Source organism: Panthera tigris, chromosome E2 (genome assembly GCF_018350195.1).
Source record: "Panthera tigris isolate Pti1 chromosome E2, P.tigris_Pti1_mat1.1, whole genome shotgun sequence".
NCBI lineage: Eukaryota > Metazoa > Chordata > Mammalia > Carnivora > Felidae > Panthera > Panthera tigris.
In genome coordinates, this window is record NC_056674.1 from 19,932,372 (window position 1) to 19,952,014 (window position 19,643).

General features: G+C 59.1%; 1 protein-coding gene across 1 annotated transcript; it reads right to left on the reverse strand.

Annotated features, from left to right (window-relative positions):
• Window positions 1-450: 450 nt before the first annotated feature.
• Window positions 451-12,065, reverse strand: LRP3 (LDL receptor related protein 3). Its single transcript, XM_042970157.1, has 7 exons — window positions 11,993-12,065; window positions 10,041-10,088; window positions 4,710-4,848; window positions 3,159-3,373; window positions 1,694-2,810; window positions 1,348-1,480; window positions 451-1,101 (listed from the first exon to the last, which is right to left on the reverse strand). Exons 1-7 carry the CDS (start codon window positions 12,063-12,065, stop codon window positions 517-519), a joined length of 2,310 nt encoding a protein of 769 aa, XP_042826091.1. The 3' UTR covers window positions 451-516.
• Between the last annotated feature and the right edge of the window lie 7,578 nt (window positions 12,066-19,643).

The window sequence follows — 19,643 nt, forward strand, 5'->3', positions numbered from 1 at the left end:
GCCTGGCTGGGCCTGTACTGACACCACAGGCACGAGGCTGGGGCCAGCAGCCTCCTAGCCTGCTCCTCTAGGGATGGCTGGGAGGACGGGGAGGGCTGAGCACTGACAGAGGTCCCCGCCATGGACTAGGTCTGTGGCACCCATAACCCTGCTCAGTCCAGCACAGCTCTGGCACCCTAGAGGGTGAATGAAGCAAGAAGCCACAGAGATCACTCCAGAGAGCCCTGCCCTAACTCTCCTGCTTCTTCAGAAATGGATTCCCAGAATGGAGAAAGAGGTAGAGTGAGACCCCAGGGTGCCTGCAGAGGGGCTCCTCACTCCTCCCCGATCCTCACTCAAACCCCCACAGCCCTGGCCCGCCGTGTCCACCAGGGCTGGGGGTGCCGATGCAGCAGGCTAGCTGGGCCTCTGGGTGGCTTCTCTGCAACAAAGAAGGACGCGGAGGCAGGGTAGAAACGACTGTGTATTCCCTGGTTACAAAGCGGGGCTGTGGCGGTCACCAGCATGTCCAGCAGGTCAGCAGACCAGCAGGGCCTCATCGTCACTGGCCTCCAACGTTGGGGAGCAGGGTGGTGGGGGACTCCTGCAGACACCCAATGGCTCTGGTGGGTGGGGGCCCAGGGTGCTACTGGCAGTGGGAGCCAGGGGGTGAGGGTCCTGGGCCGAGCAGGGCTCCCGAGGCGCTTCGGCAGGGGCCAGGCTGTCCACCAAAGAATCCCTGCAGGCCTTTCTGCCCTTGTCCCCCAGCCTGCACTCTGGGTCCCGCAGGCCGGAGGGGGGTGGCACAGCAGATCCCGCCTCTGTTGCATGGCCTGGGACACCGGGGGGCCCATCCCCAGCCACCACAGGGCTGCCTGTGTCCGTGAGGGGTGCTGGGGGATCTGGGGTGGTCCCCGGTGCAGGCTGGAGGAGCCCGTCCCCCAGCACCGTCTGTGAGGTGCGCGCAGCGGTCAGCAGTGGGATCTGTCCCCGCGGTGCCCGCGGCCGGTGAAAGAGCCGGTTCCAGAGGCGGCCGAGGCGGCGGCGGGAGGGCCCTCGGCGGGAGGCGTGCCTGCGCATCTGTCTCCGCATGGCTGTGCGAAGGTTCTGTAGCACCGAGGCCTGGAGGGTGGGGCGGTGGCTGAGAGGGCAGAGGTCAGCACGACCCCAAGAGACCAACTCGTTCTCCCCAACGTGGCTGTCCGTGGTGACCCCCCCACATCACCCTGCCCCGGCCTCACCTTCCGCCTCCCTCGACCCCTGGGCCATGCACTGTCCGACCTGGCCCCTAAGTCTCCTGGTCTGGGCGTTCTCTGAGGTCCAAGCAGGAGCCCCGCCCGGGGCGGGATCTCACCCTCTGGCGCTCACCTGGGACGCACTGTAGACGGGAAAGTCCTCCACGGGCGGAATGAGGCCCTGCGCGATGAGCTGCCCATAGGACGGGGGTGCCTCCCGCCGCACAAACTCAGCCTCCAGGCGCGTCATCTGGGTCTCGAAGGCCCTGAAAGTCGCGGGCAGGAGGGCAGCATGGCGGGGCTGGCCAGGACCGCACTCTCCCTCCGACATACACGGGGTTCCCAGCCCTCCACTCTGACCTCCCAGGACGCACAGAAGTCCACCAGCCGCGGCCCGAGCTGGCGGATGCAACCCTCGCGGCTGAGCGCGGAGCAGGGAGCCCCGCCCCTCCCCACTGCGGCGGCGCGGCCCCGCCCACCTGTACTCCTGCGTGCGCAGCGAGTAGAGTTTGAAGGCGCAGCCCAGCGCGATGACCAGCAGCAGGCCGCACACCAGGCTGCCGATGAGGGCGGCGGTGATGACCTTCCGCGGCACCGCCGCCAGACAGCCGTGCTCGTCGCTGCCGTCCTGGCAATCCTCCTGGCCGTCACAGCGCCACGTCTCGAAGATGCACAGGTTGGTGCCGCAGTGGAAGGTGCCGGGCTGGCAGGAGAAGCAGTTCTTCTCGTCGGCGCCGTCGGGGCAGCTCTTCTGGTTGTTGCAGCGGTCGGCGGGCGCGTAGCACAGGCCGCTGCCGCCCTCGCAGGGGTACTGGTCGGGCGGGCAGGCGGGGCAGCCCTGCTCGTCGCGGCCGCTGGCACAGTGCCACCAGCCGTCGCAGCGCTGCGGCTCCGAGAAGCAGCCCTGCTCGCCCGCGTCCCCCGCGGCCCCCTCGCTGCTGCTCCCACACGGCTGCTCCCACGGGAGGCAGTAGCCCTTCACCTGATAGGTGGCGTTGAAGCCGTGGCCGGCGCTGCGGGCGCGGGCGTGGTAGGCCACGGTGAGGCGGCCCTGGGCGGCCTCCAGGCTCACGGGCCGGTGGTTGCTGCGGTAGGACAGCGTCTGCAGCAGGCGGTCCCCGCGCTCGCCCAGGCCCTCGTACACCTGCACGTAGTCGTCGTAGCCCAGCCGCAGCTCCAGCTGCAGCAGCACGCGCCGCGGGTCCTGCGTGTCCACCAGCCACGTGCAGTGAAGGTCCGAGGGCCCACGGGCTGCGCCAAACAGGTCCGGGGAGGCGAAGGAGCCGTAGAAGCTGCCCAGCCGCCGGCCACATGCCAGGTCGGGGCAGCCGGCCTCGTCGGAGCCGTCCCCGCAGTCCTGCGTGCCATCGCAGCGCCGCTCGGCCGGCAGGCAGCGCGTAGAGCGCGCCCCGCTGCAGGGGAAGGTGCCCCCCGGGCACAGGCTGCCGGGTGGCTCAGAGGCAGGCGCCGAGCAGTTGCCCTCGTCAGAGCCGTCGCCACACTCGTCCACAGTGTTGCATTGCCACGGCCCGGGCAGGCACTTGCCGTTATCACAGCGGAACTCGTCTGCCTGGCAGGACGCCTGGCCCAGCTTCCCTGTGGGGTGAAGAGCATGGGGGAAGGGGGCAGTCAGGGGAGAGCAAAGCCTCGCTCCAGCGTGGGACCGGGGGCCAGGAGCAGGTAGGGTGGTTCCCCTGTCCTGGGGTGGCAGGGCCTCTCCATGGCCACCGGAGGTGCAGAGACCCCTCAAATGCCAGAGTGGGCTCATCCCTGACTTGACCGAAGGGTGAGGGGTGAGCCACTCACTCTAGCCAAGTCTAGGAAGTGGGGTCAGGGAACTCGAGGGGAAGACCCTGCAGGGAGTGGGCCAAGAGAGGGCACTGCCTGGGCCCTCGGAGCCCTCGGGCTCTGTGGTGCCCTGCCCCACCGTGCTGCCAGCATCACCTCGGATGTACGAGAGACGGAAGCCCTGGGCCTGGCCGGAGCTGGAGGCGTCAGAGTGGAAGAAGATCCACACGTGGTCCCGGGCAGAGATGAAGGCAGGCGGGATGGCAGAGCCACAGAGCCGGAAGGCCTCCTGGCGGGGCGGGGCTGCTGGGCCCAGCATGAGCCAGTCCAGGGAGCACTGGTGGGACTCCTCCACGTCAAAGTTGCGGAAGCTGCCGGGCAGAGAGGAAGAAGGACCATGGGTGTGGGCGGGCAGGCAGGGAGCCCACAGACCTGAGCTTACGGCAAGGGTGGCCAGCCACACTGGTCCCTCTACTCCTTCACGCTGGGCCTCTTAGTGGGACCCCAGCCACCATCCAGGGGCCTGAGGGTGGCTGCATGAAGAATCAGAACAACCGTGGACATCCCCATTGAGGCTCTGGGAGGGCCTCACCTTTCTGCCCTCCATCCGCACACACAGTGCCCACCCCAAAGCCAAAGTGGAGGGGGAGTCAGTTCCTTCCCCTGACACTGTCTCTTCAAGGGCAAGACCCAAGAGTCCAGATCCCTCCCATACTGGGTCTGCTGGGACAGACCTAGCACAAACTCACAGGCTTATCCAGTGAGGGGGCACACGCACACAGGGCTGGCCTAGCCTACATCTGGGTGACAGCTTGTCTCCTGGGGAGAAATGCTGGAGCTGGCCTCCCACCCAGGCTGTAGGGCAGGCAGGCCACAGGGCCAGGGAGTACCCTAGAAGTGGCCACTAAGGGTGGAGTCTTTGAAGAAAGAGTGCCTGAGAGCCACGGCCCTGCGGCCACAGGGAAACTGGCAGGACCACCAGGAGAGACCCCCATCGTGTGCATCACATCCCTGTGCTTTGGAGCTAGGGAGTACCCGGGCCTGCTGGGCTTTGGCATGTAGGAGAGTGACACCTCAGCCAGACACCCCATGGCCACCCCAGGCCAGGGGTTCCAGCCTCAGTTCCACTGTCTAGCCACCTCATCCCAGCACCCTCTGCACATCCCTGCAGCTACAGCACCGGGCTCCTGCCTGGCTCCCTCTCCTGCCGAGACTGCCCCCAGACCCCGAGGGAAAAACCCTGCTCTAGGCTCCATGCCAGCCTGGCCTCAAGCCACCTGCAGGACACTTCTGCCACCTCAGGGACAGCTGGACCACGCCAACCAGTCCCCAGGGCTTCTCTCCCTGGCCGGGCTGAGGTGACTGACAGCCCCCACTCCTCATGAGAGAGGCTCTCGCAGAAGTCCAGCAGGAGAGGCAACCAGCTGCAGGGACCCACAGAGCCCGGGGCACGCTCACATGCTCACACGCACCCACACACATGAACTTACACACATATCTGCTCACAGCTGCCCTCTGTACCTGTTCATACATGTGCTCACTCACATGCACGCATTCACACGTGCTCTCATACATGCCCTCTACACCTGTTCATACATGCACTCACGTGCATGTACCGTCACACACCCACACACTCTTTCACATACACACTCACTCAGCCTGTGTAAGGCCCACGGAGTCTCCCTCTGATGCCCTAGGTCCCCTTACCTGATGGTGATCATATCCCCACGGTCACCCTGGATGTACCAGCTGCAGTTGGTGCCCGGCGGGTAGTTGAGGGGCCAGGCTGGGCTGTAGATGACACCGCGCCGTTCCGTGTGCTGTTCTAGCTTTCCGCTGCAGGCAGCTGTCGGGAGAAGGGGCTGAGAAGTGCTGTCCTCCCGTTTGGGTGGGAGGTGAGGTGGGAGGCCCACTTGATCCCCCCCATGGCTTGAGCACAGGCCTGCCCCAGGGTGGGATCAAGTCAGATGAGGGTAGCCATGGCCAGGGCAAGGCCAACCTCAAGACTTCACTGGAATTCCGTATGGAGGGCCAAGGACCCACAAGGACTTGGGGCAGCCTCAGCTCCCAACCCTGCCCCGTGCACCAGAGTGTAGGTCTCATTCCCCACTCCCGGCAGGGCTGTGAATGAACCCACCGGCAGTCCCCTTGGCACCTCCGGGGTGCAGCCTGCGTGGACAGTCCTGCTGTGGTTCCCTGCCTGCCCTCCCTGGTACAGGTATAAATACAGGCCTCAGCCCTGGGAAGGGAGGGGCTTTGCTCACCCAGCACATATTTACTGAGTAGCTACTAAGTGCCCGGCACAAGTACTAGGTGTGCTGAGTAAGACAGTCAAAAGCCCTGCCCCATGGAGGCTGCCGGGAGAACAGACATGCTGATCTCTGGGTGGAGTAAAGATCATAACACAGGCCTGCAGGGAGGCCAGTGTCCAGATGTGGCTGGAAACATAGGCTGAGTCTGCTCCCACCTTGTGTGGCACTGGGGTTTCATCCTGAGCGTAAGTGGGAAGCCACTGGAGGTAGATGTCATAACCGGACAAGGAGACAGGCTCAGAGAGGATAAGTGACCTTCCTGTGGCCACACAGCAGTAGGTGGCGGAGTCAGACTCGACCCTGGTCCCCTGGTAGGATCGGCCTCTCACTGCCATCCGTGAACCCACGCACCAGGGACAAGTGCGGGTTATCATTCCAGCCAGTATGATGAAGCAGTGTCACCACGCCCAGCCCTGCCAGCCTCACTTCACCCTCTTCATTATCCATGCCTCTGCTTCCAGCTGAGCCTGCCTAGCCTGAAGACTGCAGAGCTGACCCCGGTGTCAGGCAAGGTCCCTGCACTTGGCCACACCCACCCCTCCCAGCCCCTGCAGCCCTCCACCACACCACCTCATCTGATCCTCACAAAAACCTGTGGCAAAGGCAGGGCCCATTATACAGATGGAGAAACTGAGGTCAGTAACACCACCTCCTCACTCTCCCACTGCCTGGCACCTTCCACTGTCGCCCTAGAAACCAGGGTCTCTCTGCTGGCTCTTAACAAGACTCTTTGGGACCCCAAACTGCACGGCTGCAGAAAGGAGAGTGGAAGCCTCCAGCCGCCTCCCGTGCTCATAGGACTGTGACCTGGAGGTCCAGGTCATCTGATACTCTGACTAACAGGGAAGTGGAAACCCCCACAGACAGCTCACAAAAGCATCAAAGGACTAGAAGAGAAACACCACACTTAACCCTAAAACACGGCTGGGCACCCTTGGGCTGCCATTAGAGCCCCAATAGTCCCTGGTCACCAAGGCACCAGCCAGACCTCTCTGCTTGGCACTCACCTGTGGCCCAGAAGGCCAGCCTTCCTGACCCTCAGATTTCTTACCTATTAAGCAGGAGCATTATTGCACCTGCTTAATAGGTAGATTAATAGGTAGAGCACCCAGGAGGGGAAGGACAAGGGCCCCTTCCCTCTGACAGATGAGCCCCCCCCCCCCGAGACCCTGGGTGCTGACCAGGGGGCCTGGCAGGTGTGAGGCTATGAAACCAGAAGAAGCTTCTCCTCCTGGATGGTGCTGGACAAGAGATTCACAGGCAGGGAGAGCCTAGTATGGCTGGCTCAAATCTCTAAAGGACATGATTAACGAGAAGTCAGGAGACTCCGTCAGCCAGGGTGGGAACCACCCTTTGTTGCCTTGACCCTCAGCCCCTGGGACAGGGCCTGGAGCAAAGCAGGGCCTAGTCTGTACCTACCCTGGCCTGGAGGCCTTCCTCAGGGACAAAACACTCAGGCCAGGGTCCTCACCCACAGTGGTTGCAGAAAGCCAGGCCCGTGCATCTTCTACAGGCATCACCTGCCTCAGCCAGAATCTTCTTCCTGACCTACGTCTATCCTCCTTTCCAGAGTCAGGCAGCCTGTCTCTGGAACCACCAGTCAAGTCAGGAGCAGGTGACGAGGCAGCAGCCAGTCCAGCCCTACCTCTCAACAAAGCCCCTGACAGCATGTCCCCCACACAGCCTTACCCCTGAGCACTCCCCAAGGCTGCCCAGAAATTCCCACCTAGGCGGCAGCGAAAGCACTCGGTTTGCTCTTCTCCAAAGTGGGGGCACAGAGCTCATGTCCTCTGCAGCCATCAGCCTGGCCCACTCACAGTGAACGTGGAGCCAGAGAGAGGGAGCTGTGAGCTCTGGTCAGGGCCTCCTGACTGGACGCTGCTTGGCCGTGAGCCTGGAGGCTGCCACCAGCTCAGACAACCAACTCCAGGCCTCTGCATGATGGCAGCCTCACTCCCACCCCAACAAGTCACCCCGGGACCCAGGCACAGGTGGGGGAAAGGCCTCACAAATCCAGTTCCAGGGCCCACATTGCCAGGCACTCCATTCAACCCTAGGCCTCACCTTGTCCATCAGTAAAGTGGAGCCCATGGGTGCTGCTTGTCTCAGAGGTAGTCGGGAAATTCTAGGAAAGTGGCAGCCTCTAGGCAGATATTCATGTGATGCGGTGAGTAGGGGTACGCCCTGCGGGGGGGTGAGGATCCCACAGAGTGTGTGATGATGGGCAGGTAGTGACAGGTGCTAGGAGGACTGTACGTTTGCAGGATAGAGGGTGTGCGGTGTCAGGGGGCAGAGAGGCCTGTCTGAGCTTTAAATGGAGGTGACCCGTGTTCACTCCAGCAGAAGACCGCTCGGCCCTCAGGCCCGGGTGGCCCTGCTCAGGGGGGCAAGGGATGAATGAGCACTTTCAGACCAGCGAGCGTCCTTCTTTCCCGGTCCAAAGAGTCATGAAATGCTCTTGAGGAAGCATGAGCAAGGCCCGATAGAGCACAATTTGCGGATCTGGTTTCCAGAGGCAATCAATACTCCAGACAACCTGCCTGCTCTAACTGCACAGCAGAGAGCTGGGGGCCCCACCCCGGTGCTCGGGGAAGCTGCCAGGGGAGTGGAAGGCAGCCCGGACACGCTGTCCAGGTCAGGAAGCTGGCGCCACGGCAGCCACACGGCCTAGCCCAGAGTCCGGGGTGCGGGAGGTGACGACCTGCGGCAGGACAGGGGCTGAGAGGCCAACACCCGTGAGGTTTCCAGGCAGTCCAGCTGGGCCCTCAGGGGTGTCTGGGTGGTCACCTCAGGCAGCCAGAAGCTGCTCTCCAATGCTCTTAGCAATGCTAGCGGGACAGAGCTAGACTCCAGGAGAGCTAGGGCCCCAGACTGCCACCTGTGGCCACCTAGGCCGCCACGCAGTCAGGCTCCCAGGGTGCCACGCATAGGCGCCCTGATGCGAACCGCAGCCCCTGAAACTGGGGAATGAGGGCCTGCTGAGAACAATGTGGACCCTGGCTAAAAACGACCAAATGTGCAGACCTGGATGGCTGTCTTTGTCTCCCTGGCACTACGAGGGAACCTTGTCCCTATAGCAACACTGTTCTAAACCTGGGGCACGGGCATGTGGCAGATGTGTTGGAGGTCACAGGCCCACCCACCATAGCAGCAGAAGGCCTCACCTGGGGCTCACAGTCTGTAAGACCCGGCCCCCCTCCCCCCCTCCCTCCCACTCTCTACCGTGGTCATAGACCCCTGACCCCGGCAGGGCCAGTCAGCCTCCTCTGGAAAATTGGGATGGGGAGACTGGGCAGTTAGCGGTGAGGGCCAGGACACCAGGCAGCACTGGGGCTGGCTCGGTGCTGAGTAAGGCAGGGCCCCAGGCCAGCTGTGTCAGCAGAGGAGGCCAGACAGCAGGGAGCAGGAGATGATGTGCAGGGGGAACCAGGAGGGAGCCTGCGGAGCCACATCTGAGAGATGGGCCTCTGAAAGCAGCCTCTGTGGGCCCTGGGCCTCCCCATCCCAGTGACCCTGGCCAGCAGAAATCCCTCTCCCTGAGCCAGCCTCAGTGGCTTTCTGCTACGAGGCACTGAGCAGAACGAGAAGTCCCAGGTGCCTCCAAACCACTATGCAGCCCTGCAGACAGCAAATGAGTCACCGACCCCCCCACGTTGGAGACCACACATTCTCCCCAGCTCCCTAAGGCCCTCCTCAGATGCCCCCTGGTGGCCCCAGGGCCCTGAGGGCCTGGGCTTCCCCGCAGCAGCCCCTCAGCAAAGAGCAAACACCCTGATGGCCTCAGTCTCCCCTCCTGCTCCTGACAGTCTTTGCTGGCCCTGGCATTGGGCCAGAGCACAAAGATGGCCCGTGGATGGCTGGACCCACTCAGACAGGAGGAGGCAGGGAGGAGCAGTTCTGACCATGTGTCTTGGGTTCGGTAGGTCTACTTGGCAACCACCGATCCCAGGGCCAAAACATCAGCCAAAGTGTTCATCTCTCTCCTGCACACCAGCTGGCCTGAAGCTGGTCTTGCCCAGACAGACCAGCTGAACCCAGGCTGAGCCACCTACTTTTCTAACTCACAACCAAGTCAGTATTTTCCCGGCTCTGGGTGATCCTGGCACCAGGTACCCGGCAACTGGACCCCACCCCTGTAGCCTCAAGCCTGCCAGAGTCATTCAAACTAGCCCATTCTGAGTTGTTTCCCCTTCCCTGCCTTGACTTCCCCCCTCTCAAGACACATAGGTAACAAACTTGTCTGTCAATGGCATTGGCCTCTCTGTGCCATCACCCATTCATACCTTTATAAATTCAATCCCAGGTATAATTTTAAAACAGGCAAGCATCTCATGGTGCCTTGTGGCCTCAGGGAACCCCACAGTCTACAGGAAGCACAATCTGTCGATTCTACTGGACCTGTGACAGTTTGCTAGTGGCATTAAGCCACCATGTGTCATTGCCATGCTGAGCACCTTGCCTCATTTGCCCATTGACCCTAATAAGCAGGCTCTGAGGTAGATCCTATTATCGCATCCATTTTAAAAAGAGAAACTGAGAGTCAAGGAGGTGTAAGCTTGCCCAGGGCCAAACGGCTCCTTTGTGCTGCAGAAAAAATGCACAAGGACTGAAGCTGAAAGAGGCCAGCTGACCTCAGGGGTGGACAGGCCCTGAAGGCCTGTCCTCAGAGGTCACTAAACCAGAAGGACAGGGAGGAAGGGAAGAAAGAGAGAAGCATCTTACTCACCTAAGGCAGGGACTGCGCTGCTGAGCCGCCCAGTGAGGACGATGTTCACTGTGGGAAATACAGGGAGGAGTCAGTAGGGAGCAGTGACTCTTGGGGACCCGGACACCTGCACTGAGCCAACAGCAGCCCTTGATGGGCACAGGACAACACGGCCAAACCCCTGGCTGGTTCTCTTCATCTCGCAGGGCAAGGCCCAGAGTGCTGCTGCCACAGAGACTTCTACTCCCACCCGGTCCTGCCAGATGGGCAGAGGGGAGGGCCCCAGAGGGTCTCAGGACCCACCCCCCACTCCCACAGCCAAAGAGAGTGGGGTTCAAGGTTGGCTGCACTCTGGCTGCTCCCCAGGCCTGGGAATTCTAACTCCTGTAGGATGGGGTGTATTTCTGTCTCCCCTGTCCAGCTTGGGAATTCATGCCTGGACCACCCTGGTTCAGCCTGGATAAGGGCTCTGCCTGCAAGGGGGCCCCTACCACTTGGAAGGGCTTCCTCCCTCTGAGGGGCCTTGCCAGCCACGGGGTCTACCAGCAGTCAGGGCAGGAAGAAGCAGTTCTGATTACCACATTTTATAGGGATGCACAGTTAGCAGGATTCAAGGTCCACTCACTGTGCCATGCTGACCTTGAGAAGAGAGGCAAAGAAATCTGCCACCTACCCCCTCAAGTATCCACCTGCATGGCCTTGGTCCTTTGCTTTCACAACTACTGCTTTCCTGCAAGGGGGTTATAGGACCAAGAGGGGAATATGGGCAAACTCAGCTTCCCGGGGTTCAGGATGCCCCCTTCCCCCAACATCAAGGATGCCAAGGGAGGCAGAGAGCATCTCTGCCCAGGTCAGCCCCCAACTGGTGAGGAAGCAGGGGCAGATAGATGCCCCCTCTGAAAACACCCAGGCTCTGCTAGGCAGAGCCCATGCCACATCTGGGCAGGGAGGGCCCCCTGGGGGAAGCCCAGCACCCAGCAGCTCAGAGTCCAGAGAGCACATGGTACTAACAGACTGGGGAGTGGGCGCTTTGGAGGGGTGGGGTCCCAGCCCTTAGCCATTCACACAGCTGAGGCAAGGGGCCTTCCAGAAGACTCAGAGCTCCCTGATTATTGAAGGGCAGAGGAGGGTGCAGCTGAACGCTGACAGGTTTCTTTTTTACTATGTCATTTCAGTAGCTTCAGCAAACCTACGGGGCTTACAGAATCTTCACTAGTGACACCATAGGGTGTCCCCTGATGACCCCAAGCTCAGATAATGGCCTTCCTCCTCCTCATGGTAAATAAAGGAGCCATGTGGGTTGAGGATTTAACTCCTTTCTTTCCCTCTCCCCCACACAGGGCGGTGGAAAGGTGGACAGAAAAACTCCCGGACAGGGCAGGAGTCCCTCCCCGTCCCCCTCAGGTGCCAGGCCTGGACAGGTCCCCGGGTCCTCCCCAGACACACCACTCGGGCTGAACAGGCCTGCCCCGCTGGGTCTAAGAGACACAAAGGGAAGACAGGAGTCACTCTCCCAGCTGCCTCCCGCCGGCATCCTCAACGCGGCTCCCGCTAGCACCCGCCCCCGCCTCAAGTCCCGGCAGGAAACAGTTCCTTCTTCTGGGGACTACCGGCCGCAGACCCGCCCGCCTCGCCTTTGTCCGCAGCTCCGGAGGCCCCAGCCCCGGCAGGCCGGGCGGAAAGCCGCTGCCTGCCAACCCCGGCCGCCCGCACCACCCGGGCGCCCCGCGCCCCGGGATCCGCGCGCTGTTCCGAGCCGGGCGGGAGCCGGGGTTCGGCTGCCAGAGTCGCCCCCCACCCAGGCCTGACACCCCAGCAGGCCGGGGATCCAGGGGGCCATCTGCTCGCGCAGGGCGCGTCCGGGAAGCCCCGGCCGGAGCCCGGGGGAGCGGCGCGGGCCGGGGTCGCCCAGGGCGCGGCGCGGAGCTGCGAGGCGGGGGCGCGGACCCACCCGGCCTGCGCGGCCCACTCACCCAGGCAGACGACGGCGAGCTGTGCCCGGGCGCCCGGCGCCCCCTCCGGCCCCGCGGTCGTCCGCTTCTCCATGCCGGGGCCGGCCGCCCGCGGGCGCCGCCTCCTGCCCCCCCGGCTGCGGCTCCGGCTCCGGCTGCGGCTCCGGCTCCGGCTCGGGCTCCCGCGGCGGCTGCCGGCCGGGTGCGGGTGGCGGCTCCGGCTCCGGCAGCGTCTTTGTGAGGCGGCGGTGCAGGCCCGCAGCGCGCGCGGGGCCACATCGGCCGCGGCGTCACGGGCCCCGCGGGGGCTCAGCGGCGGCCGCCAGGGAGGACCCCCGCCCGCCGCTGCCCCCGCGCCCCCGGCGCCGCGCCGCCGCCGGCCTGTGCCCGGGGGCCCCCGGCGCGCCCATGCCCCGCGGCGCGCAGCCCACCCGGCCCCGGCGCCCCCGGCCCACGCGGCCGGGTGCCGTCGCTGGTGCGTCCGTGGGTCTGTGGGTCCTCGCGGCCGGCCCCTCGCCCGCTCCGAGCCCGGAGGCCGCGCCGCGCCAGCCACGTGACGCGCCCGCCGAGCCGCAGTGGCGCTGGCCGGGCGGGGGAGGCGGCGGGGCGGGCCGGGGGCGCGCGCCCCGCCTCGGTGCTGGACAGCTCCGCGCGGCCGACCCGGCCAGTCGGCGCCCCCCGCCCTCGAGCCAGGGCCCCGTCGGCTCTGGCCTGGCCCGCTCTTGGGGCCCACGAACTGGTCCCTCCCGGAGCCCGCGGGGCCGCTTGCAGGGGAGGGGAGGGCACCTGAGGGCAGGACCGCGCGAGGTGGCGCAGGGCTAAGGCCCGTCTGCCCGGTGAGGTATCCCTGTTCCTGCCCCTCTGACCTGCCACCTCGTTTGCTATAGCCCACCTGGCCCTGGCATGTCCCTACAATGAATCCTTCCGTGTAGAGCAAGGCATGGGAAGAGATACTGCGGAACATCTAGCAAGCAGGCCTCTGGAAAACCACCCCTTCCTTCCGGGGACCCCGAGACCACCTAATCAGCCGGTCAAGGCCCTGGGGAATGGAAAGGAGGCTTGCTTCTCAGGCTTGGGGCTGGGAGTGGGGTCAACCAACGGGCTGGTCCCGAAGAGGCAGAAACCCGGGAGAGACAGGGAGAAGAGTGGAGGAGGCCATTGACGGTCAGGCAGGGTCAGCCACCCTTTCTTGAGACTAATGTGAAATCAGAGGTCCTGACATGGAGGTTTGGTATGGGGCTCCATGCCTGCCCTGAGCTGAGGTTCAGGACCCCTCTTCAATTACCACCACTCCTCCTGATATTCTCCTTTTTTTGGAGAGAAGGTAAAGAGAAACTGATACTGTATTAGTGAAAGTTGTAGACCCACTTTCACTGTGCAGGTCAACTGTGTGTGTGTGTGTGTGTGTGTGTTTTCTCTCTTCTAATTCCTTTGGTGATTTTTCCAAAGCAGACTTCTTGAGAGACAGAGTAAACGATTTAAGAATCAAATAACGAGATAAATGACTCATTTATGGTAAAGAGCACTAGCCTACTGATAATTTGGTTTCACGATTTCCCCAGACTGCTGACTTCTCATGTAATGGGCATTTATGCATGGCAAAAATATTCAACAGAATTGGAGAACTGACAAGAAGGGTCCAAAGTTTTGTTTCCACTTGAGGATTGCTTTCTAGATGCATGTTTTCCAAGCCGTGAAAAGAATCCAGGGTTGAGACCAAGGCCATGGGGAGTCCTATTGGAGCCCGAGGCAAAAGGAAAAATGTGAGTCCTTGTATACATTTATCAAAATGTATACATGTATCAAAATATGCTCCCATCTTTTAAACTGAGTGGAAAGGTTAATAAAAGCTCTACAATCACAAAACATGACTACATAGAAAGTCCCAAGTTGCCCAATCTGTCCACACCCCATTATCAACCCTCATAAAGCCACATAGCAGGGGACAGCACAGCTACCTGGGAACTTTGGGCTGGTTGGAAACGGCTTCCATTGCACAAGAGTGCAGGATCACAAAAAACCACCACCTCTCTGCATTTAAACTGTTGATGTTTTGTTCATCATAGATTTTTTTGCATTAAAAAAAAATTTTTTTTTTTATTTTAAAGGGGGGGAGGGGAGAGAAAGGGGCAGAGGGAGAGAGAGAATACCAAGTAGGCTCCACCCTCAGCACAGAGCCCAACCGGGCGTTTGATCCCATGACCCTGGGGTCATGACCTGAGCCCAAATCAAGAGTCAGTTGTTCAGCCGACTGAGCCACCCAGGCGCCCCTGCGTTTATTTTTTTGAAAAAAAAACTTTTAAAGACATGGTTTATCTTGATTAACGAAATTTTTGGCACAAAGCTACTCCTTACCCATATTGAGATCTTAGCTACCTGACACGCCATTTCCAGTTTAGTGCCCTCCAGAGGCTGCACCCAGGGCAGAGGCCTCGCTAGGGTTCCCCAATGTAGCCCTGGCCCAGTCCTCTCCGGGAACCCATGTAAGCACTTCTGAAATGGCTCCTGGCAGTCCAGTCTCTGTTGCAGGACTCAACACCCTAGCTCAAAGATCCTGTAACTTGTTGACAGATATCCTGCATCAGCCCCAGCATCAGTTAGTTGTAACCAGGGGCTTTCTGTCTATCACAACCCCAAATCTTCCAACTAATCGAGAATTTAGTGTTGGAAAGATGGTGATGGCAGCAATAGACCCCCCCCAAGAACTTGCACCCCGGCTGGGGCAGATGAGGGAGGCCCCAGATGGAGGGGCGCAGGCGGGGGCTCTGGGTCCTCCTGGCGGGAAGCTGGCCTTCCTAGTCAGGAGGAAGCAAAGCTGCTGTCACGCACATGTGTTTCATGAGATGTGGACTGTGGGCCACTGAGGCCTTCAGCCATCTATTCCCGGAGTGAGGAGGGGGAAGGGGCACGGAGTTGTCTCACATAAACCCCTGCCCAGAACAAAGGGGTCACCGCCGATGCTCATTCACCAGCCACATGCCCCAGGGCCTCTGCGGGACGAGGAGGCAGCCACCGCTGCCGGAGAGTCCCATGTCGTCCTCCATCACTTACCAGCAGATGCAAATTCAAGCCCGCTCTTTTCCAACTGGTTGCCAGGTCGGATGGTCATTGTCTTTCTTGACTTCAGACAGTTAGAATTTACTTGGGGATCAAAGGCCAAATGTGACTTTGGCGAGTAAAACTAAAACAGTCTTATGACCACCTAGTCCAGTCTTCCTGCAGGTGCCTTCCAGAAGGGAAAACGCTTCTTTGTCCAAACTGCACTCTCAACCAGACACTTCTCACTCTACAGTCAGCACCTTCCCCTTGGGCCCTGCTCAGCTCACGGTCACATCATTTACGGAGTCAATGATCCCTACCCCAGTCCCTCCACACCAATCCATCAATGAGTCTGGATAGCTAGTCCCTACCTCGTGTCTCACGTCTGCCACTTCTCTCCATCACCACCGCTCCTTCCTGGTCCCAGCCACCATCTCCTCTCTCTAAGATCTCTGCAGAAGCCTCCTACGTGGTCCCCTGACTCCCAATCAACAGCTCACATTTTTATCATGCAAAGTGGATCATGCCCCCTGCAGAAAACGCTCCAGCACAGGCCTCAGACTTTTTAACCTGAGCTTCGTGATCCTGTGAATCAGCCTCTCCAAGCACCCCTACCTCCACCCGACTTGTCCTGGCCTCGGAGCATGTCCACTTTGCCCCAGAGCTAGTTTCTACTCTTCCTTCAACCTGCCAGGAGGACAGCCAAGACGCAGAGCCAGAGAGCATTTGGAGAGAGGTTCTCTCCCTGTGCGCAGCCCCTCCACCATGTGGACCTGCTGACTGGCCGCCAGGCTTCCGGTCTCCCCTGGAGAAAAGCACTCAAGCTCCCCAGGCCAGCTCCTCACTCACTCAGGTGATAAGACGGTTGTGTCTACATTTGAGTCAGTCTCTTCTTGAACAGAAACTGTCCTTGGGCGATTTCTAAGACCCCTTCTGGGACCCCAGAGGAGCCTCACAGGACAGTGTCTCCTAAATGGGTATTTTGCTCCCATACACATTAAAATCCAAGTTGCTCAAATGACATTTGATTTTATTTTTTTAAGTTTATTTTGAGAGACAGAGAATGGGGGAGGAGCAGAGAGAGAGAGAGAGAGAGAGAGAGAATCCCAAGGAGGCTCCACGCTCAGAGCAGAGCCCAACACAGGACTGGATCCCACGACCGTGAGACCATGACCTGAGCCTAAATCAAGAGTCGGATGCTCAACCAAATGAACCACCCGGGCACCTCTCAGATGACATTTTAAAATAGCCATTTACAATATACAATGTCAGGTAGAAAGTAGCATGAAACCTGTGTCTGAGGGACTTCCGAATGGCAGCTAATGTACAACTTTTGGAATAGGGTGACGGGAGGACAAGAAAGGAGGTAAGAGGGAAAAAATAGCTTTAGAGAAAGAGAGTTATGGTTTATTTGATTTTAAAATACTAAAAATATCAAAAACCACAATGAGACACCACTTTGCATCCATTAGGATGGCCATTATGAGGAAGAAAGAAAGAAGGAAAGAAAGAGAGAGAGAAGGAAAGCCAGGAAGGAAGGGAGAGAGAGAGAGCGAAGGAAGGAAGGGAGGAACGAAGGAAGGAAGGAAGGAGGGAGGGAAGAAAGGAAGGAAGGAAAATAACTAGGCATTAGAACCCATGCACGCTGCTCATGGGAATGTAAGGACCCAGCAATTCCGCTCTTGAGTCTGCACCCGGAAGAAATGAAAGCAGGAGTTCCAGGAGATACTCGCCCGCTCATGTTTACAGCAGCGTTATGCGCAGTGACCCAAGGGTGGAGGCAACGCAAGCATCCGTTGACAGAGCCCCGGAGACGCACAACCCGGTGTATCCTCACAACGGAATATCAGTCAGCCTTAAAAAGGAAGGACATTCGCACGCGTGCCACAGCAGGGATGCACCGTGAGGACGTTGTGTTAAGCGAAGTAACCAGTCGTAAAAGGACAGACACAGCATGATCCCACTTACAGGAGGTGCCTAAATAATCAGATTCGTAGAGACAGGAGGTCGAATGGTGGCTGCCAGGGGCTGGGGTGGGGGCAGTGGGGGGGAAGATGAGGGGGTTACTGTTTAACGGGTACGAGAATTTCCTTTTCAGGCGATGGGTAGTCGTGAAGGCTGCACAACAGTGTGTCCTGAATGCCACTGAAACCACATGCTGCAAGTGGTTCCAATGGTGAGTTTCGTGGGGCGCCTGGGTGGCTCGGTTGGTTAAGCGTCCAACTGTGGCTCAGGTTATGATCTCACGGTTCGTGAGTTCGAGCGCCTGATCGGGCTGTCAGCGCAGAGCCCGCTTCAGATCCTCTGTCCCCTTCCTCCCCCACTCATGTTCTTGCAAAAATAAAGAAACAAAAAAAAAAAAACTGTGTTTAGGGGCGCCTGGGTGGCTCAGTCGGTTAAGCGTCCGACTTCAGCTCAGGTCACGATCTCGCGGTCCGCGAGTTCGAGCCCCGCGTCGGGGTCTGGGCTGACAGCTCAGAGCCCAGAGCCTGCTTCCAATTCTGTGTCTCCCTCTCTCTCTGCCCCTCCCCCGTTCATGCTCTGTCTCTCTCTGTCTCAAAAATTAAAAAAAAAAAAAAAAAAAAAAAAAACGTTAAAAAAAACCCTGTGTTTAATGGTAAATTTTGTGTTATGCATATTCTACCAGAGTGAAAAAAAAATACTAAAGATAAACTGGCAAAATTCAGGGTTGTGACATTTCCACCTAAACTCGGGGGAGGGGCAGGGGTGAGGCAGCCAGTCTGGGTTGCTGCTTTGGACCTGGAGTGGCTTCCTGGTGACGCTGCCCCTCCTGGAGCCATGGTCAGCCAGGGGCTGCTGGGGCAGGAGCTGAGTGCCTGCTCCTGAGATGCCCAGGCACCCCCAGCCCTCGCCCGCTGACCCGGCCCCACCACATCTACAGGCACACCCGTGGTGATGGGCTTGGTGCGGCCATGCACATCCAGCCACGCTCTCCGAGTCCTTGCTGATTCTTACAACTTTAATAGACCAGCGGCAGTAAAATCATTTCGCCTTCAGTACTGAGCAGTAATTTTAAAATTAAAGGTCTGGAACAGTGATGGTAAGTATGTCGTAAAAGTACCACTCCAAAAAAAAAAAAAAAAAAGACTTTCATTGCAATAAAAATGTTAGCACCAGGTCACCCCTTGGTTTACATGACCCTCTCCACAGTAATTTTGAATGATGAGTGCCGCTCCAATTTTCAATCAAAAAGCTCCCCTCGGCCTTGCTGAAGCACTCAGAATTGCCCTGAAACAATAATCATTTGTGTATTGATTTGGAGGAGAATCAATCCAATTCAGTCCACCTCACTAAATTATTAATGGCGCAAAGCACCGCAGAGCCCCGAGGTGGGTTAACAGATAAGGTTTGTTCTTTAACCTTGTTGCTGCCCCAGGGATAAGAGTGGCAGGCTGGAAGAGTGTGAGACCAGAAGCACACGCGCAGACCCGGGAAAGCCAAGGCTGGACGGATGAGGAAAGCCATCGGGACAAGCCCTCCCACCCGCAGGAGTGGGTCAAAGTGGGTTAGAGGGGAAGGGAGTCCAAGCTCGCTTCCAACTTCAGCTCAGATCACGATCTCACGGTCTGCGAGTTCAAGCCCCGCGTCGGGCTCTGGGCTGACAGCTGCGTGGGACAGCAGCCCACTGAGGGGCTCCAGGTGGCTCCTAGTGAGGCCACTTGTCTCTGTTAGAGCTCCTAGGACCCCCCCCCCACACACAGGGGACACTAGGACAGGGGACACTAGGACACCCCCCCCCCCAGGGGACACAGGACGACCAGTGCAGTGCTATGAGCAGCAAACCTTTATTATGGACTTAATGGCCACATTTAAATCGGCTCATTTTATTCTATTTCAATATTTCTACTTCAAAAAGAAATTTTGTAAATCCAGTCTCTAGCTGTAAATGGATCATCATAAATACAAGCAACATTGTATATTTTGTTGCCTCTCTCTCTCTCCTTTTTTTTTAAGTTTTATTTACTTATTTTGAGAGAGAGAGAGAGACTCGAGGAGGGGAGGGGCAGAGAGAGAGGGGGAGAATCCCAAGCAGGCTCCTCGCTCACTGAGCCCAACACGAGGCTCGATCCCACGACCGGTGAGATCATGACCTGAACTGGGATCAGGAGACAGATGCTTAACGGACTGCACACCCCAGGCACCCCTCTGTTTTTTCTGTCTGTCTTTCTGTCGGTCCATTTGTCTGTGTGTGTGTGCTAATCTCTACCAGGGAGATTTAGGAAGTAGTCCAGAGGATTCAAGGCACACTAGCATCAGAACTGAGACTTTCAGATGCCTGGGTGGCTCAGGTGGTTAATCATCCGACCTCGGCTCAGGTCACGATCTCATGCTTCGTGGGTTTGAGCCCCGCGTCAGGCTCCGTACTGACAACTCAGAGGCTGGAGCCTGCTTTCGATTCTACTGTCTCCCTCTCTCTCTGTCCCTCCCCGGCTCACGGTCTGTCTCTCTCTGAAAAACAATAAATACATGTTTTAAAAAAACTTGAGAATTTCTTTTTTGGGGATTCTCTCTCTCTCTCTCTCTCTCTCTGCCCCTCCCCCGCTCTCTCTGTGTCTCTCAAAATAAATAAGTAAACTTAAAAAAAAGAAAAAAACCCTGAGGCTTTCTCTTC

What these genes read in the sequence shown, in the direction of transcription:
- LRP3 (XM_042970157.1), bottom strand. Translation starts at nt 12,065, where the DNA reads ATGGAGAAGCGGACGACCGCGGGGCCGGAGGGGGCGCCGGGCGCCCGG. An exon ending in GCTCGCCGTCGTCTGCCTGG is followed by an intron (nt 10,089 to 11,992) that starts GTGAGTGGGCCG and finishes TATTTCCCACAG; the next exon opens with TGAACATCGTCCTCACTGGG. An exon ending in GGGGATATGATCACCATCAG is followed by an intron (nt 3,374 to 4,709) that starts GTAAGGGGACCT and finishes TCTGCCCGGCAG; the next exon opens with CTTCCGCAACTTTGACGTGG.